The sequence below is a fragment of the Tupaia chinensis genome, unplaced genomic scaffold (genome assembly GCF_000334495.1).
Source record: "Tupaia chinensis unplaced genomic scaffold, TupChi_1.0 Scaffold000001_1, whole genome shotgun sequence".
Classification (NCBI taxonomy): Eukaryota; Metazoa; Chordata; class Mammalia; order Scandentia; family Tupaiidae; genus Tupaia; species Tupaia belangeri.
The window spans coordinates 3,608,104-3,633,643 of record NW_006159427.1 but is presented as its reverse complement, the minus strand read 5'-3'; the positions used below and the strand labels follow the sequence as shown (position 1 = coordinate 3,633,643).

General features: G+C 38.1%; 1 protein-coding gene across 1 annotated transcript in view; it reads right to left on the bottom strand.

Annotated features, from left to right (window-relative positions):
- The window catches only part of GPR158 (G protein-coupled receptor 158), a 483,854-nt gene that overhangs the window by 55,044 nt on the left and 403,270 nt on the right, over positions 1–25,540 (bottom strand). The window contains exon 10 of the mRNA XM_027770684.1: positions 8,688–8,797. Coding sequence (XP_027626485.1) covers positions 8,688–8,797 — 110 coding nt within the window. The remainder of the gene's footprint in view (positions 1–8,687; positions 8,798–25,540) is intronic.

Here is a 25,540-nt window from a genome sequence, read left to right as displayed (position 1 = left end):
GAAATATTTCTACTCAGGGCATATGAGAGTTATATACAGAGTTGCTAATAATGAACATTAGAATAATAAAGTATTTTCCAGGCATAGTCTGAGAAGTACTAACTCTGAATTACCAGACGGGCTTATATTTGTAATTTTAAAGTTAATTAGAATACACACACATGTTTACACACACACACACAAACACAAACACACACAAAAAGTAGAACTTATAACAATGAGGTGGGAGGTAGGTGCCCTAAGAATATAGTTAGATATAAGCCCAAAATGAAGTTAAAAAATAACTTGAGTGTTAAGATGGAGACACAGTAGCTCAAGAACAAATCAGCTCTCACTGAATTGATGCTCACAAGAAATAATTTGCAATGATTGACCTAAAGCAAATATAACAATTAAGACTTTTTCCAGGAAGAAGATAATAGTCTTTATGGCCCAAAGTTTTTAGACAGAGTCTCATGACCTTCACACACACTCCAAAATTAGAAGACTAACTGGACTCATCTAACGTATGACCCCCACCATGATAAGAACACAAGTACAAACCCACGCCCCCCCAAGACCAAGTTCAAATAGTCCTTCCTGACCAAGATAAAAACTCCTTGCCTCAGTTCTTCTTCAGCAACCCATTTTCTTGGACTTTTCCCTGCCTAGGAGCTGTTACCTCCTTTACTTAATAGACTCCATTTTGCTATCCCTCCTCAGTGTCCATGTCTGTAATTCTTTGTGAGTATGAGACAAAGAATCGGGTTCACTGATATTCCTGCATTGCGTATTGGGCCTATGCACCCCAACTTCCCATGTCAATGATCCAGGAAGCAAAAAGATTCTCATGTTTCAAATATGGAACATAGCCCTCAAAGTATATATTCTAATGTAAATGCCTTTCAAAAATTAGAGATAAAATACTATACTGTGATTCTGTATATAAGTAATTTCCAAGAGAAGCTAAATAATGAGAAGCATTGAGTGTAGTTGTTATAAATTAAAGTGTACTTAAAAGTTCATTGTCATACAACAAAGCAAGTGGGACATTTGAAATCAGACAAAACAATTTTTTTTTTTTGAGAGGTTTTTGCTATAGGGGGCTTGCCAGAAAGACAGAGAGAGACAGAGAGACAGAAAGCGAGAAATCACCCCTCAAGGGGGATGGCCATGCCACAATCCCTTCTCCTCCATTCTCCTCTCGGGATCTTGGACATGCACTCACACGTGTCCAGCGTGAGTTTTAAGTCACCAGGTCCGGGACTCGAACCGCAGTCACCATTAAACTAACTGCTGGTTCCAGACAAAACAGGTTTTAAGTTTCCTCACTTTTCTTAATGAACTATATTCCTGTTTTATTTCTATCTAATAATTAATACATGCTGAAAAGAACAATTAAAAAAATTTTGTTTTGGGGACCAGCAGTTAGCATAATGGCTATGTCGCTGGACTCCCACGTAGTCAACCGTGGTTCGAGTCCCGGACCCGGTAGCTTAAACTCACGCCAGGCGCGTGTGCGTGCGTGCCCAAGATCCCAAGAGGAGAATGGAGGAGAAGGGATTGTGGCATGGCCATCCCCTCTGGGTGGTGATTTCTTGCTTTCTATCTCTCTGTCTCTCTCTGTCTGTCTGGCGAGCGCACACGCCCTATAGCAAAAATCTCTCCAAAAAAAAAAATTTGTTTTTATTTTCATCTTTATTCAAAAAGTGCTAATTGATACTAAAGATTCTATATAAATATAGACCTCTAGTTTATAAAGACATCTTTTGTCAATATGCTTCTATTTCCCAAATCTTTTACTTCGTATAGGTAAACTAAATATATTAACTTTTAAATGTTGCTATTCAAGACAGAAATATCTAATTAGGGGTCTTAGACATACCAACACAATTAACAGCATGAGGCTGCTCAGCTGGGATCCTTTAGTGTGTACAGGACAGTGGGCTGAATCACTGGAGTGGGCAGAGGGACTTATCATCTAGCTAGAGATCTGAGAATTAAAAAGCAATTCTTGGGAGCTTAAGATATTTCGTTTACAGTTACTTGAGGAGCCATTCACAATGGCTAGCTGTGTGCAAGGTCTCAAGGAACTCAGGCTCAGGTATCTCCAGATAGAGTACACAGATGCCAAGAGAGGGAAGTACAGCAAAGAAAAGTTAGAGTTGCCACTTGCTTATTTCTCAGGTTTTCAAGGATTGCCCGTTTTTTTTTAGGTGCTTCCAAGCAAATGAATGATGAAAATGACAAAAATAGAGGCTCTGTAAAGCTAAGGCATATAACTACAGAGAATTTCTGAGAATTAGTATCAGGATAGCACATAAATAGTTTTAGCATGGGTCTTTACTGAACATGACACACCAATGCTTCCTAATTAAAAAAACTACTAAGCAAATTTATACCTGCTCAGAGGCAGTTAATTTCAAATAACTTCCTGTTTTATGAAATATGCTTAAAATGGGAAAAATATTGCTAGAGAGATAGACTGTTTTAATCTCAGAAAGCCAATGGTGACACTTTAAGTATTAATAAACAGCAAAAGATAATCAAGTCACTTACAAACCTATTTTTTTTTTCCAAATTTCTTAAAATAACAGTTTTGGAGTTAGTCATTCAACATCATTTAAATTCTTCATTTTCTAAGATTACATCTTTTTTTTTTTTGGAGAGGTTTATGCTATAGGGTGCATATGCTTGCCAGAAAGACAGAGACAGAAAGGAAGAAATCACCCCACAGTGGGGATGGCCATGCCATAATCCCTTCTCCTCCATTCTCCTCTCGGGATCTTGGGCACACATTCATAGGTGCCTGGTGTGAATTTAAGCCACCAGGTCTGGGACTTGAACCATGGTCAACTACATGGGAGTCCAGCGACATGGCCATTATGCCAACTGCTGGTGCCCTAAGATTTCATCTTAAGCATGTTATTTTTCTCTAAGATATCTAGCTAGTCTAGCATATGTGAAGTGCAGTTATGTTAGGTAAGCCTCAGATGTTCTCTAGTTCACCTCTGAGTCTAAGGAACTTTTTGGCTTTGGAACTTGATCAGTTTCCTGTCTAAATAGTACTCGCTGACAGGCAAAGAGACCTTCCTCAGAAGCTTAATAATGATTTTGAGTGCCCCCCAGTGATCTCAGACCTAACAGCTTGAGAAAAACTCCAGGTGTAGGTGTGTGTGCGTGCGTGCGTGTGTGTGTGTGTGTGTGTGTGTGTGTGTCTATGTGCATGCCCAAATACCTTAAAAGAAGGAAAAGTGGAGAAGGGATTATGGCATGACCATACTCCATGGGAGGGGGGGTGCTTTCTCTCTTTCTCAGGCAAATGTGTCCTCTGCCAAATTAAAAGAAGAGAAAGAGAGAGATGTCAGTATAAGTAATTCTCCATGTGAAGGTATTCCATTTCTCGGAGTAAAGCATCTAGTAAAATTCAGAAATTAAAACAGGCTCAGCAAAAAGGAGGGCCTTAAATCCGTGTTATTACCAGGATCCATGTCGTAAGAGTTTCCCATTTCCTTGTCAAAATGAAAAGTCCACAGCTACATTCAAAGGATGGTTTATTGGTAGATTACTAAGGCTGAAGTGGGCACCTGGCTAGAACTGCTTTGAAGTCCCTTAACACTAAAATGTTGGGGCCATTGACTTGGGACCTTAAACACCATTCAGCTGCATGTTGAGGCAAATGCAATAAGACTTTTAAAGAATCCTTGTGGTCGCTCAGAGGCATTATTTTAGCCACCTAAGATTAAAGGCTATTTTTTTTTTGTCTTTCATAAATGAGGGCTAACAACCATCTTGTTCAATTCCATTTAGGAAGATGGGCGTACACTTAATTAACAAAGCCCACTAACTGCACTCAAGGCATTTGCCTAAGGCTCATCTTAAATTCTCTGCCACCCAGTGGTTGTCAAGAGTTAAGTTAAAAGAGATAGTCATTATAATTCCCACTCTTGGTTTTTCTAGATAGCCACACATTGCTTTTACTTGCCTTTTTAAAAATTTAAAGTATGGGACCAGCAGTCGGCTTAATGACTGTGTCGCTGGACTCCCATGTACTCTACCTTGGTTTGAGTCCTGGACCTGGTGGCTTAAATTCACACTGGGTGCTTGTGCGTGAGTGCGTGCAAAAGATCCCAAGAGGAGAATGGAGGAGAAGGGATTGTGGCATGGCCATCCCCCCTGCTGGGTGATTTCTCACTTTCTGTCTCTGTCTCTTTCTGGCGGGCACAAGTGCCCTATAGCAAAAACCTCTCAAAAAAATTTTAAGGTTATGTTACCATGTTTTATGTATCCATATAAGAATATATGAAATAAATAAAAAGATTTCCCAATATCACTTTTTAAAATTTACTAGGAAACTAAAAAAGAAACCTTCCCACGAACTGTAAACATTTGGTGCTAAAGAGCACAGTAAACTGCCACAGATTTACCCAGAGCAAGGCGTACTGAATAATGCATGAAATGACAAATCCCAGTCCAGGGCCAGAAAAAAGCTTTTCACAGCTTGCTAAAATACTCTTTTTAAACATAGGACAGAAAAAGTCTTTTGTGGTTTGTTTTTTTTTTTTTTTTTTTTTTTTTTTTCTCTTGATTAGCCTTAAAAGAGGAAAAAGCCAATATCTTTTCAGAAACCATATCCCAAGGAACAGGAAAGTGTTTTCAGCATTAAGTTTTAAAATCTCTTTCCACCTCCTTTCATTTAAGAACATTTCCTCTATTTTATCTCCTGAAAATAAACCCGACTTTTCTGGGCCTAGAGATAGTGCCTTCCCAAGTTTCTTGAAAACAAACTAAACAAATCCCAGAAAATAAGCTTAGCAGGTATTCTGTGAACCCACACATTCAGGGAAGTACTAGATGTTCTTTTAGATCCTCCCTACATCATTCATGTACTACGTCAAACATACCTACTGTTACCAAAGGAAGCTCGTTTTTATAAATGCATCTTCTTCATTTTCACTTACTGCAGCTCTTTCTACTTACGGTCTACATTAAACTAGCTAAAACCAGTACCAACCTCTCTTTTTCAAGTGCCCTGATGAAATGCTGTGTCAATGAGGTGGGCTGTGGGAGTGGTCTGACCAGGGGGTCTGTGGCCTGGAGAGAACTTAGGCAATAATAAAGCAACTAAAGGTTGCTCTGGTTTTTTTATAATCACCTTATGCTAGTGATTCTAAACAATGTCAGTGATAAAATGCTCCTCTCTGAAGGGACAGAGCAGTCCATCCCCAGTCTTCCCACTTGGTGTACCCACACTGCATTTGTTAAGTGAGAACTCTCACAGCTTTCCTTTACATTGCTGTGGCAGCCTTTGGCTGTATGACTCTCAAACATGAGAAGAGACTACCAAAGGAAAATGTGGGAGAGTAAATAAAAGCGAATGAAGATTTTACTTCCTATCCCAGACTGGTATTACCGTTTCTGGAGACAAAGTAGATCCTGCTCCTTTTTCACATTTATTTCACATTTTCAGTGCCTTAGGGACTCTATAACTGCTGCAGTCAGTCATTATGAGACAGGAGATAGAGAAAGAAATGTTTAATAATTCCACTAAACCTAAAGGGAATGGTTGAAATAATATGAAAACTCAGGTCTTTTAAAAATCTGTCTTGTCTTCAAGAGACTATAACAGTAATTTTTTTTTTTTTTGGAGAGGTTTTCGCTATAGGGCGTGTGCGCTCACCAGACAGACAGAGAGAGACATAGAGACAGAAAGTGAGAAAACAACCCCCCCCCCCAGGAGGGATGGGCACACCGCAATCCCTTCTCCTCCATTCTCCTCTCAGGATCTTGGGCACGCACGCACACACGTCCGACGTGAGTTTTAAGCCACCGGGTCTGGGACGCAAACCGCAGTCAACTATGTTGGAGTCCAGCAACATAGCCATTACACTAACTGCTAGTTCCCTAACAGTAATTTTTATATATCACCATTCCTAATTTCCTATCTTCATAGGAAGATAGGACTAATTCATGATACACTATTTCTTTGCTCATTCTACTTTGATTCTGCAAACCAGATTTTGAACCAAAAAACCCTATTGGTATATTCACATAAACTCAAATTATATTAATTATTACAGTTTTATAGATGAAGTATTAAATTATTTTATAGGTAAGAAAATGAATTCTCAGATATTAATTTATTCTTGATCATATAAATAGGTAATGGCAGAAATGGGATTCAAATTTGGATTTGTTGGAATTTATGTCTTTCTATCATGTCACTACAAAACCTTAGAAGTCCTTTAGTTAGGGACCACATGTTACTTAATTTAAGGGATGTAGACCAGCCCCAAAAAACCTCCTGTGGCTCCATTCACTATAACTATTCACCCGTTCACTCATTCAACAAATATCTGAATATATAATACAATATGGACAGAGTACAACACTAAATATGGGGAAACAAAGCTGGTTTGGCTCCTTCTTTCAGGTTGCTCACACTTCTTTGGGAAGCTGATTGATTACTCACTTTGTGGACTCAAACAATATTAGAATCAATTAAATTTAAGCAATATGGGGAGAAAAGCCCGCATATAATAGAAAAGCTGTATGGTTCATATAGGATAAAAATAATTCAGCTCATTAAATTAGAAGTAGTTTCCACTAAATTTAAGCTGTCAGTGGAGTAATTCTTCACTATAATGACTTCTAGAGACACACGGTAAAGAGAAAATAGTTTTAATTCCAGTCCCTAAGATAAAGAAAAAAGAAAAAGCGGCAACCTACTTTCCCAAATTCCAATCACTTGTATACTACCCTCAAGACTTCTGCTGCATTTGTGTACCAACTAACATTTTCTTCAAGCAGATTTCTATTTATTGTTTCAAAATATATTAAAGGAAATCTTGTATCACTACCTAAGTGCAAAACTCATAGATAATGTTGTCCATAACAGAAAGTAACCATAAAAATAAATACAGGGAAACGAAATGAATGAATTTCATCTGGGACAGCATTGCAGTAGAAAGCTCTGAGTGCAAAGCCTGATGGGTTCTTTCACACAAAGATTAGCAGCAGATTGGCATGTGTGAAGGATCTATTAGCTCCAAACTACTCTTTCTCTTGGAAATAATCAGAAAGATTGGAAGAGAGCCTGAATGGAAGTAACTCTCATTCAACAAGTGAGTACTATTTAATAATGTGCTCACATCCCTAAACATCCTCTTGCAGACCACAACGTTATGGGTTCCAGTCTCTGGAGGACACACTGAGGTAGCACACAGTGATAAGGGAACAGGAAGGTTTTATGTATGAGAGAATTGTGGGAAGAAGCTTCCAGGTCTGCATCTGGCACTTTGACTCATCTCTAATACATCAATATATTAAACACCACCAATGTGTCAGACATTGTGCTGAGTGCTGGGATTCATTGGTAAGGCTGCCTTCAAGGAGAAGGTAAATTAAAGTGAAGACAAATAAGCAAACTGAAAGGCACTAAGTATTATACTACATGGACTTAATATACAGTTAAGTGCTTGACTAGTAGGAAGACAGGGCGTTTTCAAGTCTTAAGAAGGCTCCTGTTCTTTCAGTATTACTAGAAGTTAAATCAGACCTCTTGAAATCCAGTCCATTATTCTTGGTATTATAGCACATACATAAGAAAGGAATTCTGAGAGTCAAGGATGTTCACATTTGTCCCTTAAACATAACCAAGACCACCCCCATTGATTAAATATCACACCAAAAAAAAAAAAGAAGAAAGAGAGAGAGAGAAAGAGAGAGAGTAAAGAAATGGAGATTTTGGTGTGGGAGTGTAATTACTGCATTTTTTAAAAGGTTAAAAAGGGGGCATTTTAAGACAAAAAATATAATACATAGTATGACATCTAAGATAAACCATTGTATGAACCATGTTAGAAGACTTTTATTCAGAAACACATATAGTCAAATTAGCATAGAAATATACATAGCTTACTATGGTTATCAAATAGCTTTAAAGCTGATCAATGTAAATGGGTTTCTCTATAGCCACAGTTTTATCCTTTAGGAGAAATTTAATTTTTCTCTCCTCTGCTCTTTAGCACTGCTACATTCAGGCTTTCTTTAAACTTGGAAGCAGGAGGCAAGGGGATACTTTTTGAAATATTTTCCTACCATCCTTAGCTTTTGTGGATAGGTAATTTATTTTAGGGCTTTCTAATTCTTCCCAATATTTAGATAGTTTGGAAACTAAGTGTAAGAGAATTTACCCTATTTTCAATTTTCTAAGGCTGATGATCAGTGGAATATACTGGTTAAACAAAGAACACTATTGTTTTTAATTTTGCCCACAGACTATCAGCAGGAGTAGCCTGAGGCACGTAACTTGAGCAAGCAGGACAGTAGTTGTCTAATAACATATTGCTGAATTCTACTAGGGGGTTCTATGATACCTTTGGATGTGTAGCATTATTTTTCCTGCACTATCTTTGAATCCTCTGCTGTTTTTAGCTAGTAAATACAGTTTCACATTCTAAACTTATTTATTTAAAAATACCCCTTTCCAGAACCCATGACATGTTTTACTCTTGTTCAAAGAGTTCAGTTGTATTAAAGATTTCCCCACAGGATCCAAAAGAGGTTGCCTCAAACAGATATGTTCTTGCTGTCTATTAATAAATTCTTGTAATTAGAGCATTTAAGTGGCTAACCCAGCTTACAGTTACACATAATACAAACACTATGATCCTTTCATGGAAACAGAGTAGAAAAATCTAGTATACCTGTGAAGCTTGAGAGTGACAGTTCCATAGACAGTAGCAAAACCAAGAAGCCGGACCCATCTGAGGAGAATACAGCGAAATGTGCTCGGCTCAAAATACAAAATAACAACCTGTGGGAACAGAAAGAAAGAGACCTTCAGGATCCACTGATGACCCATGACTAAAGTCAGTATTTCATATATATATATATATATTTTAGAGGTTTCAGCTATAGTGTGTGTGTGCTCACCAGGCAAACAGAGAGATAGAAAGCGAGAAATCACCCCCCCAGGGGGGATGGCCATGTCGCAATATCTTCTCCTCCATTCTTCTCTTGGGATCTTGGGCACACACGCACATGCGCCTGGCGTGAGCTTAAGCCACTGGATCCGGGACTCGAACCACGGTTGACTACATGGGAGTTCAGTGACATAGCCATTATTCCAACTGCTGGCCCCTGTTTTTTTTTATATATATTGTTTATCCCCTTTGTTTTCTTCAAGGCAGAGTGGAGTATATCCATGAATGCTTCTGGGCTGCTTTCTGCCTAACCTTTCCCATCTATAAGTCGCCCTCTAATAAGCTCCTGTTCAAGTACTCCATGGAGTTGCTTGCTTTGTTTTTCAGTATCTAGGTTTCTTGACCACTTTGAGGCCTCTACATGATGGCCCCATCCTCTGACATTCCCATGGCCATTGTCTCATATTCCTATGTCCATACTTATAGCAAAACTTTTCCTCTGTTTGAAATAACCCTGGCAAGACTGCCCTGTAATGCAGCCCCTAGACCATCTATCAATCCATGTTTAATGCTTAACTTAGCGTATGCCTCCATTACTTTCCTAACTCCTCTTTTCTCACACCAGCGTTTTCATTCAACATACATTAATTAAACATTTATCATGAGCCAAGCACTACGCTGCTGCTGCTGCTGATATAAGACACAAAGAGGGAATGAGAGACATGTAAACAAGAAACTTCGTTAAAGTATGATAAATGCTGTGGCAATTATCTGTACAGTTTCACTTGACCATAGAGAAATGAGTCACTAAGGGCTGGACAGTGATCCCCCAGGGGGGATGGCCATGTCGCAATATCTTCTCCTCCATTCTTCTCTTGGGATCTTGGGCACACACGCACATGCGCCTGGCGTGAGCTTAAGCCACTGGATCCGGGACTCGAACCACGGTTGACTACATGGGAGTTCAGTGACATAGCCATTATTCCAACTGCTGGCCCCTGTTTTTTTTTATATATATTGTTTATCCCCTTTGTTTTCTTCAAGGCAGAGTGGAGTATATCCATGAATGCTTCTGGGCTGCTTTCTGCCTAACCTTTCCCATCTATAAGTCGCCCTCTAATAAGCTCCTGTTCAAGTACTCCATGGAGTTGCTTGCTTTGTTTTTCAGTATCTAGGTTTCTTGACCACTTTGAGGCCTCTACATGATGGCCCCATCCTCTGACATTCCCATGGCCATTGTCTCATATTCCTATGTCCATACTTATAGCAAAACTTTTCCTCTGTTTGAAATAACCCTGGCAAGACTGCCCTGTAATGCAGCCCCTAGACCATCTATCAATCCATGTTTAATGCTTAACTTAGCGTATGCCTCCATTACTTTCCTAACTCCTCTTTTCTCACACCAGCGTTTTCATTCAACATACATTAATTAAACATTTATCATGAGCCAAGCACTACGCTGCTGCTGCTGCTGATATAAGACACAAAGAGGGAATGAGAGACATGTAAACAAGAAACTTCGTTAAAGTATGATAAATGCTGTGGCAATTATCTGTACAGTTTCACTTGACCATAGAGAAATGAGTCACTAAGGGCTGGACAGTGATGCTGCAGTAAAACACAACTTCCTATAAGACTGAGCTAAATGGGAAACCTTGGGTTTACACCCAGAGACTTCCTTGAGTATTCTGAGCATGCGCATGCCCATGGTCTGGGGCTGGTAGAGACTAGGGGTAGATCATGGTATCAAAACCCACTTGGATATGCTCTCTCTCAGAATTCTTGTTAATGGAAAAAAGGAATGACTAAACATTAATTAAAAATAAAAGAGGGGAGCCCACTCTGTGGCATAGAGGCAATGCTCTCTCAGAAGAAGCCAGACCCCACATGGCTGGGGATTCATCCCCAGCCCAGTCAGCCTGAAACACTAGGCACATAAGTGAGTGCCTAAGATTCAACGGGCTTGAAGACTGGAGGAAGGGGATCAAGGCATGGCCAGATAGTATGGAGGGTGCTCCCCTCTCTCTCTCCCTCTCTGCATGTGTGTCATGCATATACTCTATCATGAATAAAGAGAAAAACAATTTCTAAAATACTGTTTGGGACCAGAACCATAGTGCCGTGGTTAAGCACTATGCATAATAAGTTGGATTCCAGCGGGACCAGCAGTTAGCGTAATGGCTACGTCGCTGGACTCCCATGATTCGCGTCCCGGACTGGGTGGCTTAAAACTCACGCCAGGCACATGTGCGTGCGTGCCCAAGATCCCGAGAGGAGAATGGAGGAGAAGGGATTGCGGCGTGTCCATCCCCCATGGGGGGGGATTTCTCACTTTCTCTCTCTCTCTGTCAAGTGCATGCGCCCTATAGCGAAAACCTCTCAAAATAAAAAAAAAAATTGGATTCCACATGTCCAAGCACAGTTTGAGTCCAGTCCTGCTGGCCTGAAAAACACTCTGGGCATGTGTGCATGCATGCCCCAAATCCTGACAAGGTGAGGAAATGGAAGAAAAAGTACTGCAGCATGACCAGGCCCTGTTGGAGAGTGCTTTCTCTCTCTTTCTTGTAAGCATGCATGCCCTCTGGAAATAATAATAATAATACTTTTTAATATTGAAATCCTATCAGTATTTTTTAAAAAGCAGCAATTTCAGAGGAATAGTCAAAAGATATATGCAAGGACTCTACTGCCTTTCATATTGCTACTGTAAGGTTTTTAGCAAGCCCTCATGGAATAAGAATTTGTTTGACCCTGCTTAATGAACCTCGTATAGTGCTAAAAGATTAATGCTGCTGGAAAATGTAGATTTATATAATCTGCTGCTGGGGCAGCTGGCCTGAACTGATTCTGCTGAAAGTAAGACTATCATAACAGAAAATATACTCACTGCCAAAACCCCAGGTATTACTTTTGATTTTTCATACCAGAGATGTGAGTGTTGCTGGAGGTTAGAGGGTAGGTGCTGTCACTTTCTTCCTGATATTTTGCAAATGGAAAATATCCTTTCTGTAGCAGTACCAAGAATGGCATTACCTACAACTCTTTCCTGGTATTTCTCAAAGAGTTTCACTATATAGAGACATTAAGTTAGAATTAAATTCTTCAAGAATAGGGAAAACACTGGGAAAAAGTTTCAAGGAGAAATTAAAGAAAGGTAAACATAGATGGGACAGAGTAATACTGCTTTGTGTGTTCTTGAAGTCAAATAAACATTTTCAATTTTCAGTTATACACAATATTTGTCCTTGATTTTCCAATTCACTGGGACTATGGTGAAGACACAGAGAAAAGATTTGCCTTCAGGACTTAATCTACCAGAAATAAGTTTGGATTCTGCAGGAAAATGAGATAAATATTCTTCTTTTATTTGCCATTTTCTTGAAACAATTAAAACTTCTGTAAGTTTGTATTTTAAGTTTTAGACATACTTCTTTTGTAAAAGAGTCCAATAGTAATAATAAATTTTACAAAACAAGCTTTATGGTTTACTAAGATATTTAAGCTAAAAGACAGGAAAACTTGAGAAAAAAATAGACCTTATACACTTATAAGTGTATAAGCTTTCCATAATACACTAAGTTCTTTCTAGGAAATGAATGGGCAAAGGTGAAGTATGTTAAAAAAGTATATTGTTTTATTTTAAATTAATTATTATTGTTGAGTGGTGTGGGGATTACTAACAAACCTTCAAACTTTCATTACACAGATGAAAAATTTGATGACTTGTTACTGTAGTAAAAAGATCAAGTCGGTCAGAAATAAATGAAAAATAACAACTTTTGTTCAGCCCCACGGATAATGTACGTAAGTTTAAAATGTAGGGCTAGACTGTGGCATGGTTGTTAAGACAGAGTAATAGAAAACAAAATTATAATGAATCCAATTAAAATGTGTTATTACAGGGACCAGCAGATGGCGTAATGGTTACGTCACTGGACTTCCACAAGGTTGCATGCAATTTGAGTCCCAGACCCAGAAGCTTGAAAAATGCCAGGTGTATGTGCATGCATGCCCAAAATCACAAGAGGAGAATGGAGGAGAAGGGATTGAGGGGTGATTTCTCGCTTTCAGTCTCTCTGTCTCTCTCTGGTGAATGCACATGCCCTAATGGTCAAAATTTCTCTCTCTCTCTCTCAAAAACAAAACAAAACAAAACATGTGTTATTACAAACAGTTCAACAAATAGTGAGCTGGAACTCCTGGTCTGGATGTTTCAAAGGTGATTCAGGTGGCAGTGAAGAATAAAGGCTCTTAATCCAATTGTCCCTGAGTTTTGATCCTGGCTCTATTTTTTACTAGTAAGTGACTTCGACAAATTATTTAACATTGCCTTGCTATGTCTTGGTTGCCCCATTTGTAAAATGGGTGTGATAATAATAATCTTTCTTTTGTGACTATTTGGAAGTATAAGTGCAATGAGTAAGGTCAGCTGTCAAATATAGTGTCTGGTACAATGCATATTTATTTAAGTATTGGCTCATATTAACAGGAGAGCTGACTTATTTGAGTTTTGTTCTAAAAGTTACTATTTTCATTGAAGTACAATTACATCCCATCATCTCAATGAATTCTTTTCTGAACATTTCAGCCACTTCTTTCAAATTCCTATAAACATTTTTTTTCTTATCCAGTCAATAAATTGCAGTTATCTATATGGTGTCTCTCTGAGATAAATGTAAAATTGGAGAAGGGCATGCTTCTTCATATATTTTGTGTGCTTTTCAAACAGAATATTTATACATTTTAAATATTTGCTCCATGACCTATTGTAGCTCATTTTAAAAAGAAAATGTTATCTTCATGGGAACTAGCAGTTAGCGTAATGGCTATGTCGCTGGACTCCCACGTAGTCAACTGTGGTTCGCGTCCCGGACCCGGTGGCTTAGAACTCACACCGGGCGTGTGTGTGTGCGTGCCCAAGATCCCGAGAGGATAATGGAGGAGAAGGGATTGAGGCGTGACCATCCCCCCTGGGGGGTGATTTTTCGCTTTCTATCTCTATGTCTCTCTCTGTTTGTCTGGCAAGCGCACGCGCCCTATAGAGAAAACCTCTCAAAAAAAAAGAAAAAAAGAAAATGTTATCTTCAAAATAAACTATTTAAAACTTTGATTTGGACTCTCTAATAATTATGATTATAAACATCTTCAATATTTACTTACTCTGTGCAAGACAGTGGAGATTTGATTCATAAAAATGAATCAGATGTGGGTCAGGTCCTCAAAGAAAATTGTAACTTAGTTGAATGAATATTATATGCCAAAGATCAAAATAATGGTATGAGCACAGTAAATATTTATGTAGCACTTATTATGTGCTAGACACATTTTACATACATTTACTAATTTAATTTTACCAATAGCTTATAAAGTAGGGGGGTTTATTTTACAGAAAAGGAACAGAGACACAGAGAATTTAAGTGGCGTGCCCAGAGTCACACAGCTAGGAGGCATCACAGCCAGGAGGTGAAAACTAGGATATGCATCCAAGCAGCTTGACTGAAGAGTTCAAGTTCACTAGAACTATGCCATTCTACTTCTATAACTGGCTCTACTGTGTGGGGAAGGTGACAAAGTCCATTACCCTGCATTATAATGAGGATTCCGAGAAAATGGAAATTTACTTTCTGTGGAAACAAATGAAGTTATCCTGAGAGGGCTGACAACTGAGCAAAGACCTGAAGGCAGAAAGGGCTTATGTGGGCAGGTAAAGAGGAACAGGGGCGAGAGCCCAAGATAAAGGCATGTTTTGAGAAACTTTCAGAGTGTGCAGTGCGGGGTTACAGCCAGGGAAATACAAAAAGGAATATTGAGGATAGAGCTTTGAAACAGAGGCAGTGCCAGATCATTGCACGCTTTGAACACCAGGTTGAAGAATTCAGGTTTTATTCCATCACAATAGACAATGACATTGAAAGTGTGAATCCGAGATCAGAAGCATGTGCCATGGAGCTCATGAGAAAGCACTGTTGAGCTAGGGAAGGAGAAAGGACAGAGCTTAGAAAACCAGATAGAAGGAAAAAAAGAAAAAAAACCTCAACCTCAAGACTCCTTTATGCTTTCCACTAATTTTTTTCCTTATTCTCATATCTTATTCCCCCATCCTCCTTCATTCCAACCCCCAAATGGCAACTGATGGGGTGTTTTGATCATCTCATCATCCTGCTTGAAATCTTTTAGTGGCTTTCACTGCTCTGAAAAAGTTAAACGAGGTTAAGATGCTGGCAAAGCCCTTCGCAACTGGAATCAGAACAGTGCTTCCCAAACATCATGTCTACATAAGTTACCCAGAGATCTTGTTGAAATGCAGATTGTGCTTCAGTAGTTTTGGATGAGGTCTAAGATTCTGCCTCATTTCTGACAAGTTCTCAGAGGCTGGTTTTTTGTAGGTTCTTGGACCACAGTTTGAGTAGCAAAGATTGGCTGAACTGGGCAAAACACAGAAAGTGAACACTGACAGCATAGAATAGCTTGATCTTTCAGTTTAATCCATCAAGTTAAACCTTTGGATGCTCTTCTAAAACATGACCAAAGAAAGATGCAATTTGTGAGCTAAAATAATTGGCAAGGAGATCAATAAAACACCTTTTGAGAAATGCACAGATTTGGAAACAAATGAGCTCTGAATATGATCAATGATTTATTATGTTTTTGTTTTGTTGACCTTTCTTGATCATTAAAAAGAACTTAAATTAGGGTAAATAGAGTGGTAATAAAAAGTCGTTAAAAGCTGAGAGACTTTACTTAACTCAGAATATAAAGTATCTATAACATGTCATTTGTTTTGATTGCTATAAGAATGATATAACTGGTTTAATGCTAAATAAAAATACAGGGTTAGCCCCGTAGTACAGCAGTTAAGCCCTGTGATTTGAGAGCTGTATCTCACGTGGATGACCACAGTTCAAATCCTGGCTCTGCTGGCCCATGAAACAAACCAGGCACATGTGCATGTGTACTGCATGTCCTGATGGGATAGAGAAATGGAGAAAAGGGATTAAGTTATGATCAAGCCCCACTGGGAGTTGCTTTCTCTCCTCCCACCTCTGGTGAGCACACAGATCCTCTCAGATAAAAAAAAAAAAAAAAGTTTTAAAAAAGTTAACTTAGAGAAAATACATATAAAGGAGGCAGGAAAGGAGATTTGACCTAACAAACAAACAAAATACTTAACATCAAAAATAGTATTTGTAAAATAATACAAAAATACATATTATCTATTAGTCAAATAGAGTGGAGTGGGGCCCAGGAAAGTGGGTAAAACAAGGGATTTAGAATTAGTTGCCTGAAATGCAAGTCTGGGCTCTAGTACTAATTAGACATATGACCTGGGACAAATCCCTGAACTTCTCTGAGCCCCAGTTTCCTCAACAATTTAATGAAGATGCTAAGTTTGTGGAAGCACTTAATAAACCACAGACCAGTGGGAAAATGCCAGTTTTATTACTAACATGTGAGAAATACTTTTGATATTTGTCACATTTGAAGCAATGATCTGTCTAGTCCTCTTCTACACATATCTTCAAATACTCTTTTACATATATCTTCAAATACTCTAAATACCGGGGAGGTGAGAATGGAATATATAAGGAAAGGGAAATTAAAAATCAAGGCAAATGAGCTTTCTTAAAGCAGAAGCAGAGCAAGCAGGGAAGCAGGTGTATTAGTTATCTTTTCTTACATAACAAATCCCCACAAACTTAGCAGCTTAAAACAACTTTATTTATTTATTTTTTTAATGCCAGGGGACATGTGTGTCCATGAAAGAGAGAGGGAGAAAGAGAGAAAGAGAGAGACAGAAAAAGCACCCACCAATGGGGCCTGACTACACTACAATCCATTTTCCTCTAATTCTCCATCCTGTCAGCCTCCTGGAAACACATGTGTGTGGCTCTGTAAGCTACTGGGGCCAGGACTCACACCTTGGTTGGCTGTGTGGAATTCAGCTTCCTCTGCATGGTGCTTAACCACTCTGCTATGGGGCTGGCCCAACACCCATTTCTTACCTCCCAGTTTCAATGGGTAAGCAGTTCAGGCACTGCCAGCCGCAGGACCTCTTACAACACTATAATCAAACTTTTGATAAGGGCTGAGGTCTCATCTCAAGGATTCACTGAGCAAGAATACATTTCCAAGCTCATGTGGCTGTTAGAAGAATTTAGTTCCTTGAGGGCCAAGGGAACTGAGGCTATCCAGTCTTGCTGGATGTTGGTTGCAGGGCTTTCTCAATTCTTTGCCATGGAGACCGGTCCAACATAGCAACTCACTTTATAAAAACTACCCAGAAAGAGTCTGTTAGCAAGATGGAAGTCATAATATTTTGTAACCTTGTTGTGAAAGGAATATTCCCTCAGTGTTGATGTATTTTATTAAATAGAAATAGGTTACTCAAGGGGAGGAGATTACACAGGCCATGAATACCAGGAGACAGAGAATAGTGGGACCACCTTAAAAGCTATCTACCACAACAGTAGATGGCACTTTTTAAAAACTTTACTTATTTGTCCCATGAGTGAGAAAGACAAAGAGAGACGAGAGAGATACAGTACCCCTAATGGGGTCTTGACACCTCTAGCTTCAGTCAACTTGGATTAGGGCACAAGTATGCTTGGCATACTCAGGGAGGTCCCCCCTGGTTTTGAATCAGTAACCTTCTCACATGGGCTTACCATCCAGAGGGTTGTGTTTTATCACCATGCCACTGACTGGCCTGAAGATGGTACTTTTATTTATTATGATTATTTTAGAAAATGTATCCGTATTTTAAAAGTTTATTATTTTTCTCCATGAGAGAAAGAAACAGAGAGAAAACAGAGAGAGGGAGGGATACCTCAAGGGTCTCCATGCTGTGAGCTATCCCAATTTCAGCCAGCACACATGTGTATGCCTGGCATACTCAGAGAGGTCCTGGGATATGAATTCAGGACCTTCTTCAGATGAGTCCAGCAGAGTTACTACTGCACCACCACTGGCCCCTAGGGGAACTTGCTTTTAAATAGTCAGAAATAGTATTATCTACCTGTGTTCAGATAAAATGATGCAAGGAAGGTATATAGTAGATAGCCGCTAGATATCCAGAGCATGCATTTGGAGAAAGGATAATGTGAAAAATAATTTTAAAGGGGAAATTTTTGAAATATTAAAATATATCCACAAGGCTACTTTCTCCAACAAAATTCAATTAATTATGAAGTTCTTAATACCAGGATTATTGCATAACTGCTAAGAAATGGCTTTTTTCATTATAATATTTTTAAACAATAAGAAAATATGATATGCTCACGATGGGATGAGAGAAATAATTTGGATCTTTCCAAGTATATATATCTAAATTTAATTCGTGACTAAGGAAAAAGGAAGACTTCAAGTAAAACCTGGCAGATTGAATATGTTTATGTCTGCTACTTCTAGAAATCCTAGTTTAAAGACTGTAAAATATCCAAGGCCCAAAAGAGTATGAGTAGAAATGATAACAGCTGATAGACACCAGCACAATTTGGAAAGATGAAAAATGGAAAGCATATGGCAAGGTATAATTGGATAAAGAAAGCTGAAACATGGACTAGGAGAGAAGAAGCAATTCTGAGGTCTACTTCCTGATCTTTTGGAGGGGTTTGGATAATAATAGTGACATTTAACGATGGCCTCCTATATTCCTGTCGCTTTTTAGGTGCCTTACAAAAAATAACACACTTATTCCTCACAACAGTCCTGTTAGGTGGGCTTCATTATCACCCCCATCCTTACAAACGGAAAAACAGAGGCATGGCAAAGTTGAAGAATTCCCCCAAGATCACACAGCTAGGAAATGGCAGAGCTCATGTCTGAACTCAGTCTGATCCTGGATGCTGAGCTCATCTTTACCATGCAGCACTGCCCACCACTGCGTAGGAAGGACAGTGCACAGGTAAACTTGGTGGTCTTTGACGGAGGCTGGATATCATAGAACACCAGATGCCCTAGAACTTTGAGCAACTTGTTCAGGTAGAAAAATGAGTGATACTGTTTACATAATTAAAATAAATCTCAAGTAAGAAGAAATGAAAAAAAATGTAACTAAAGATAAAGAGCAGGATTAACAAATGAGAAAGTGAACATTAAAAAAACAAAAACTGGAACAATTCACGAAGAGAAACTGTGAAAGCAAACAGTGATATCCCAAAGAATGAGAGGGAAGACTGTAGCCATGATTGTGGGAAAAACTGGAAGCCTGGGACCAGGGACCAATTCAGGGGTCTTCAATTCTGGCTGGAAACAGAACTATGGTGGTTTTCAACATATGAAAGTGCAGGTTTCCCTCATGAAAATTTTGATGCAGTAGGTCTAGGATACAGCCTGATGGATCAATAATCTGCTTTTTTCTTATTTCTGTTTTTTCTTTCTTTAAAAAAAAATTCTACGGATCTGCAGAGGCTAGGAGCTGCTAATACTATTGGGTCATAGGAAAGTCATGATGCATTTTTGCATAGAAAAATACATCATGACTTTTCTGACGACCAAATAGTTAGTAGGCCAGAAGCAAGCCACATGTGGAACTTAAAGAGCCAAAGCTGGAACTAAAATTAGGAATGGGTGAGGAAAATGCCTGAGAATTCCTAAAATGTGACAAGACTTCTAATTCTAGAAAACTATTCCACATACACTCTCATATGAATGTGTAAAGATATATATCTAAGAATATTCACTAAAGCATTGTTTGCAAAAGGGAAAACACTGAAAATATTCTCTACCTACAGGAGAATTTATACAATTCATAGAATGGAAAGCCATAAAATTTGACATAATTAAGTAGATCTGATCCTGTTTTTTTAAATAAGAAAAATTGCTAAAAGAAATTTACACAAAAGTAATAAAATATGATTCTGTTTGCAGATATGTCATACTCAATAGTCTATTAAAACTACTTCCCTCTGGGTTGGTGAACTGAGGTTGAGAAGGCAAGGAGGGAAGGGAGACTTTTTACTATTTAACTTATATAACTGTTAATAATTGCTCTTTTTTGTTTTTTACAAAGAGTATATATCAATATTTAAATTTAAAAACAAAAGGATTTCTAACTATTTCATTGTAATCACTGTAAACATTTGGCTCTTAAAATGAAGTGTGGACGATGGTTTTTAAGTACTGAAATCAGAGAACAAAATGGAGAAAGTACCAGATATAATATCTATTAGGTTACATTATGTAAGATACAGAAAATGACCTAAGAAAAATTAGAGAATCATAAGAACTCCAGACCTCAATTAAAACAAACAAAAAGAAAAACAAAAACCAGAATTCACAGTATAAGAATTGAGGTATAACATTATGAGAATAAAGGAGAAAAAATTATGAAGAGACATTATCTATAATGAAATGAAAATAGGCAATAGCTCTATTAAGGGTAAAAATAAAATATAGAAAAGAACAGGGTCAGTGTACCCCTCTGGTCCTTAGGCAGCCCTTGTCCTTGGGCTGTGTGCAGAACATATAAAACAGTAGATTCCAGGATCAGCAGATGGCGTAATGGCTACGTCACTAGACTCCCACATAGTAAACCATGGTTTGAGTTCCTGACCTGGAGACTTAACTCATGCTGGATGTGTGTGCATGCATGCCCAAAATCCCAAGAGGAGACTGAAAGAGAAGGGACTGCAGCGAGGCCATCCCCCCTGGGGAGTGATTTTTCACTTTCTGTCTCTCTGGCGAGCACACATACCCTATAGAAAAAAAAATCTCTCTTAAAACAAAACAAAAACAGTAGGTTCCATAAACTACAAATTAAACTAAAAGTCTAAAATTTTAATTATGCAAACTGTAGTCACAGCCCAGGCTCAGAACTAGCCTGTTGTTCAAATGTGGAGAAGTCCCCATTGCCAGTACCAACTCCCAATGCCCTGGGCAAAAATAAGCAAGGTAGCACAGCAGAGAGATTACAGGATTTGGATACATAAGAGACTGCTCTGCCACTTACTAATGGCATGACCTTGAGCAGGTGATTCTGCCCATCTCTTCCCTCATTTGGAAAACTGAATAGTTCTCCCTCTCTTCCCTCCCTCGCAGGAGGAGAAAATTTATGTAAAAGCACTATGTTAATTAAAGCAATATAATTATTTCTCCTATATTTATTCCTTAAAGATTCATTCAAAACCCTTTTTACTCCTGTTTAAAGCATGCATTAGGTGATTCTACCAGATCCGAATAAATTCTCTGTCAGTGGCACCCTGACATAAACAATGACAAATACCTGTGAGGAGGGAGCTGTTTCGGCAGCCTGCTTCAGTCTGACTCATTGTCTCATCCCCTTTGAGAAGACACATTCTTATTACTCAGCTCCAAATAAAAGGGGCTGCATATAAATATCTAGGTATAACTACAGGTTGCCATGAAAGCTCTTCAAAATTTGTTGTAAGCAATAACAAATGGACTTTTTCAATGTATTTTTAATCCTTCTTCTATTCACTTTCTTCTTCTGGAGTTAAACATGTAATAAAAGTCAACATGCACAGAGGGTTTTTACTGCTTCTTGCATTCTGGATTTTTTTCTTTTTTTGAATTGAGACACTCAGGAGGTTAACATAACTTAAACATGTCAAAAGTTAAATTGTCAACATTTTCAAAGAGAGTTTCCTCTTCTTTTTAATGAAAAATTGTTTGGTCCCTAAAAATTGCACTTCCTTATTGACAAAAAGCAAGTTACTCATTGCCCCAAAACCCAAGTATTTCAAGGTCAGTATTCTTCAGATAAGTAACTATTCAACATTTAAACAGACCTTCCTTTGAAAATTTATAATAAGCTCCCCTCCCCTGACCCTTGATTATATAAGCTGAACTCTGAGGAACTTCACATCCACAGAAGCACCTGCTGGCTGGCAACTTCTTCCTCCAATTCAATGCACCCCAGAGTCACACACAGTTCCCCTATTTCCTCTACCCCATTGTCGTCTACCTCCATTCTTCCTCAGTGACATACCCAGGGCTTTGCCTAGGATCTTGATATCTCCTGGAAAAGGCCTGCCAGTGATACATTTTTCTCTTACAAAAGACCACATTTTCCCTGTCTTTTGATGACCTGTTTCAACTGCCGATGGTATTTAGTGTAAAAAGACCTTAAGTCCCTTTAGTGACCTCCTCATCTTTACACATCTATCAGGCTCCTCTGGGTTCCTCCCCTCCTGTCCAGCCAGATCTCAGGGTAGCTGCTTTGGCACTTCTACCATTGTCCACAGGTACATCCACCAGCTGCATGTGTCCCATACAACTTGCCCTTCCTATTCTCAGAATGCCAAGCAGTTCCCTCAGTTGACTTGTACATTTTCATATTTTCCAATGTCTGCTGAAACCTCAGCAATTAAGCCTTTTTTTTTTTTTTTTTGGTCTTCGCCAATTCACTATGGAACATCCTTTCTTGCCATTCTCTATCACTAGCTTACAAGACTGGTTTCTTTTTATATTTATATTTATACTTTGAATTAATCTTAGACTTACAGGAAACTTTCAAGAAAAGCTAAAAGAATATGTTTTTCTTGAATCATCTGAGAGCAAACCATTACTATTCTGATATCCCTTCCTCCTCTGATGCTTTTAAGTAGAGCTCTCTCTCTCTCTGGTACTAAATAAAATCCATGCAGCTTGGTATAGTCTAAACATTCTGATCTTCACCCTCAATTCTCACCTCCTGCCATACTCAAAGCTTTACCCTGATATACATCTTCCACACATTCCAGATTTTCACAAATGATGATACCTTTGCTGTTCCATTTGTCTTGGGATGTTCTTTTTAATTCTTAACTTAGCAAGCTCCTACTAGTTCTTTAATATCTAGGTCAAATATTATCTATTAGGGAAGGAAAACTCTACAGTTTTTTCCAAAAAAGTTAGCAGATTTATGACCTATGTGAAATTTATTATATACACACATACATATATATATATATAAATATATATTATTATATATATTTAACCTTTAGAATATTTATATTCCTCTTACCAAATGTTTCTCAAGGATATAGTTTGGTTTTCAGCACAAGGAATAGCTATCTTGGTGCCTACAGTTTACACCCCTTGTATCCCAAGAACAGTGTCTTTGAACATAGCAGATCATAAATATTTGCTTCCTAAATGAATAAATACAAGTTTTCTATCCACATAAACTTCTAATTCACACTTAAATAATCACCAAAGATGATTTTTACCATAGATACATCTTTCAAATTGCTGCAAGTTGCCCCACCACTGCAACTTTAGTTCAGGCCCTCAGAATTTCTCATGTGAATTCTTTTAATAACATTGGAATTCATTTTCTCACCACAGTCTATTACCCATATTTTTTCTGGAGGTTTTCTTTACAAAGTATGAATCTGATAATATCCCATTTTTGCTTAGAAACCACTTTTGGTTTTCAGTATATTTTTTAAATTAGAGTTTACATTGCTTATAATGGCATATAAATCACTTTTCTTATACATCGAACCATTCTTTATCGGTGTTCTCTTCCAATAACATTTAACAAGTACCTGAGTTCTAGCACAGAATTCTCAGCATTAAGCATGCACAAACTTCCATAACTCTACACCTGTCTTTGTGTTATTATTATTAGAGTATTTTCTTCCCTTTTTTTGCCCAGAAACCTTCTGACTCATTATTCCAGAGAGCAAATGCTTACTCCTATCTGTAGCCTCTCCTGCATTTCAGAGGTAGCAGTTCCTTTTTCAGAGCTTCCAGAGAATTTTGCTCATCCCTTTATGATGAAGCATGTTCATTCTGTTCATCTCTTCCCTTCCATGGGAAGTAATGTTCAATTTATACTTAATGAATGAATGAAAATGTTTCTCATTTAAAAATTGGCATTTCTAAATTCAGTCAACTTCTTAGGTTTAACAAACTAAAATTTAAAAACAGATATTTATTTATTTAATTCTGTTTGTTATTATTATTTTTTAAATTTCACCAGAGAGAGAGAGAGAGAAAGCAAGAAAGCAAGCTGCCAGGTCTAGGACTTGAACTGCAGTCAGCCATATGGGAATTCAGCACCTCAAACCACCATGCCACCTGCTCACCTCAGACTAAATGTTTTAATATACTTAGAAGTATGTGAACATGTCCAAATCAAAAAGAAAAGTAGTTCTTGCAATAGCTTTTGATAAAAGTCACAGCATCTACCACTATATTCTCTTGGAGCAATATAAGGCAAGTGCAACTGAGATGAGTAATACATGGCATTATATTGAAGGTTTTAATGAAAGAATAAATTATTTAAAAATATTTTTCTTGGGGACCAGCAGGTGGCATGGTGGTTAAGGCACTGGACACTCCCACATGGCCAACTAGGGTTCAAGTCCTGAATCTGGTGGCTTGCTTTCTCACTTCCTCTCTCTCTCTCTCATTCTCACCCTCTGTCTCTCTCTCTGCTCAAACTACAAAATAAATGAATGAATAAATAAAATAAATAATTAAAAAATATTTTTCTTATTGATAGAATACCTAAAATACCTACCATTAGGGTTATTTTTTAAATAATTTGTTATTTATGATAGAGAACACACATGTGCATGTGTGCACAAGAGTGAGGAAAATGACAGAGAGGGAAGTATGTGTATGTGTGCATGCATGTTAGGTCAACTGGGTTGGGGATCTAAACTAGTGGTCATCCACATGGCTTCCAGCACTGTAGTCTAGTACACTATAGATAGATCACACCACTGAAGCTTTTTACATCTTCAAAAGATAGCTATAGAAACTTATTTGAAAAGATTAGAATGATGACAATTAGCTAAAAGTCATTTGGTAAAAGAATATGTTCTTGAAGGAATAGATCAAGAATGGGAAAGTTTTGAAACAAAGTAGAAGGGAAGAAGATATTCAGGCCGTGTCTACAGCTCAGGTGGGGAAATCCCAGAGAGCTGGTACCAAGGCTGGGAAGGGTCTTGGTACTGATACAGAAAGAAGTGCTGAAAGGAGGGGCAGAGAACCACTAAGGAGAGGACAGATCTTTGGCCTACTTCCTGTTGATTTCCCTAAAGATGCCTTTTTTCTCTAGTAGTGTTATTACATCAGAATTAGTTTAAGCAAGACATAAAACAGTCTTTTTCTCTGAATATGTGCTGATTCATCTGAAGAAGAGATAAGCTTTTCTTATTTTATGTATTTTAAACATCCCTGCATATTACAGACTTAGTAGGAATAGAGTGCTCTTGCTGCAGCACGTTATCTGTGGGAGGAAGAGCAAAAATACTTATCTGGAAACACCTCAAAGTGCTGTCAGACAGGCCTCCTGCCCTTCTAGGGCCCATTTCATTGTGAAGTCCTATGTATTCTATATCTGTAATAATATTTTATCATTATATGTCATTTAGAGCTGCTCTTCAATGTCACAGAAATGGAATAAAATATATATATATATTCCTTTGTGATGTTGAATAACTACCACATTTTCGGTCCAGTAGCCAACTGCACGGTGGCTTGCTTTCTCACTTCCTCTCTCTCTCTCTCATTCTCACCCTCTGTCTCTCTCTCTGCTCAAACTACAAAATAAATGAATGAATAAATAAAATAAATAATTAAAAAATATTTTTCTTATTGATAGAATACCTAAAATACCTACCATTAGGGTTATTTTTTAAATAATTTGTTATTTATGATAGAGAACACACATGTGC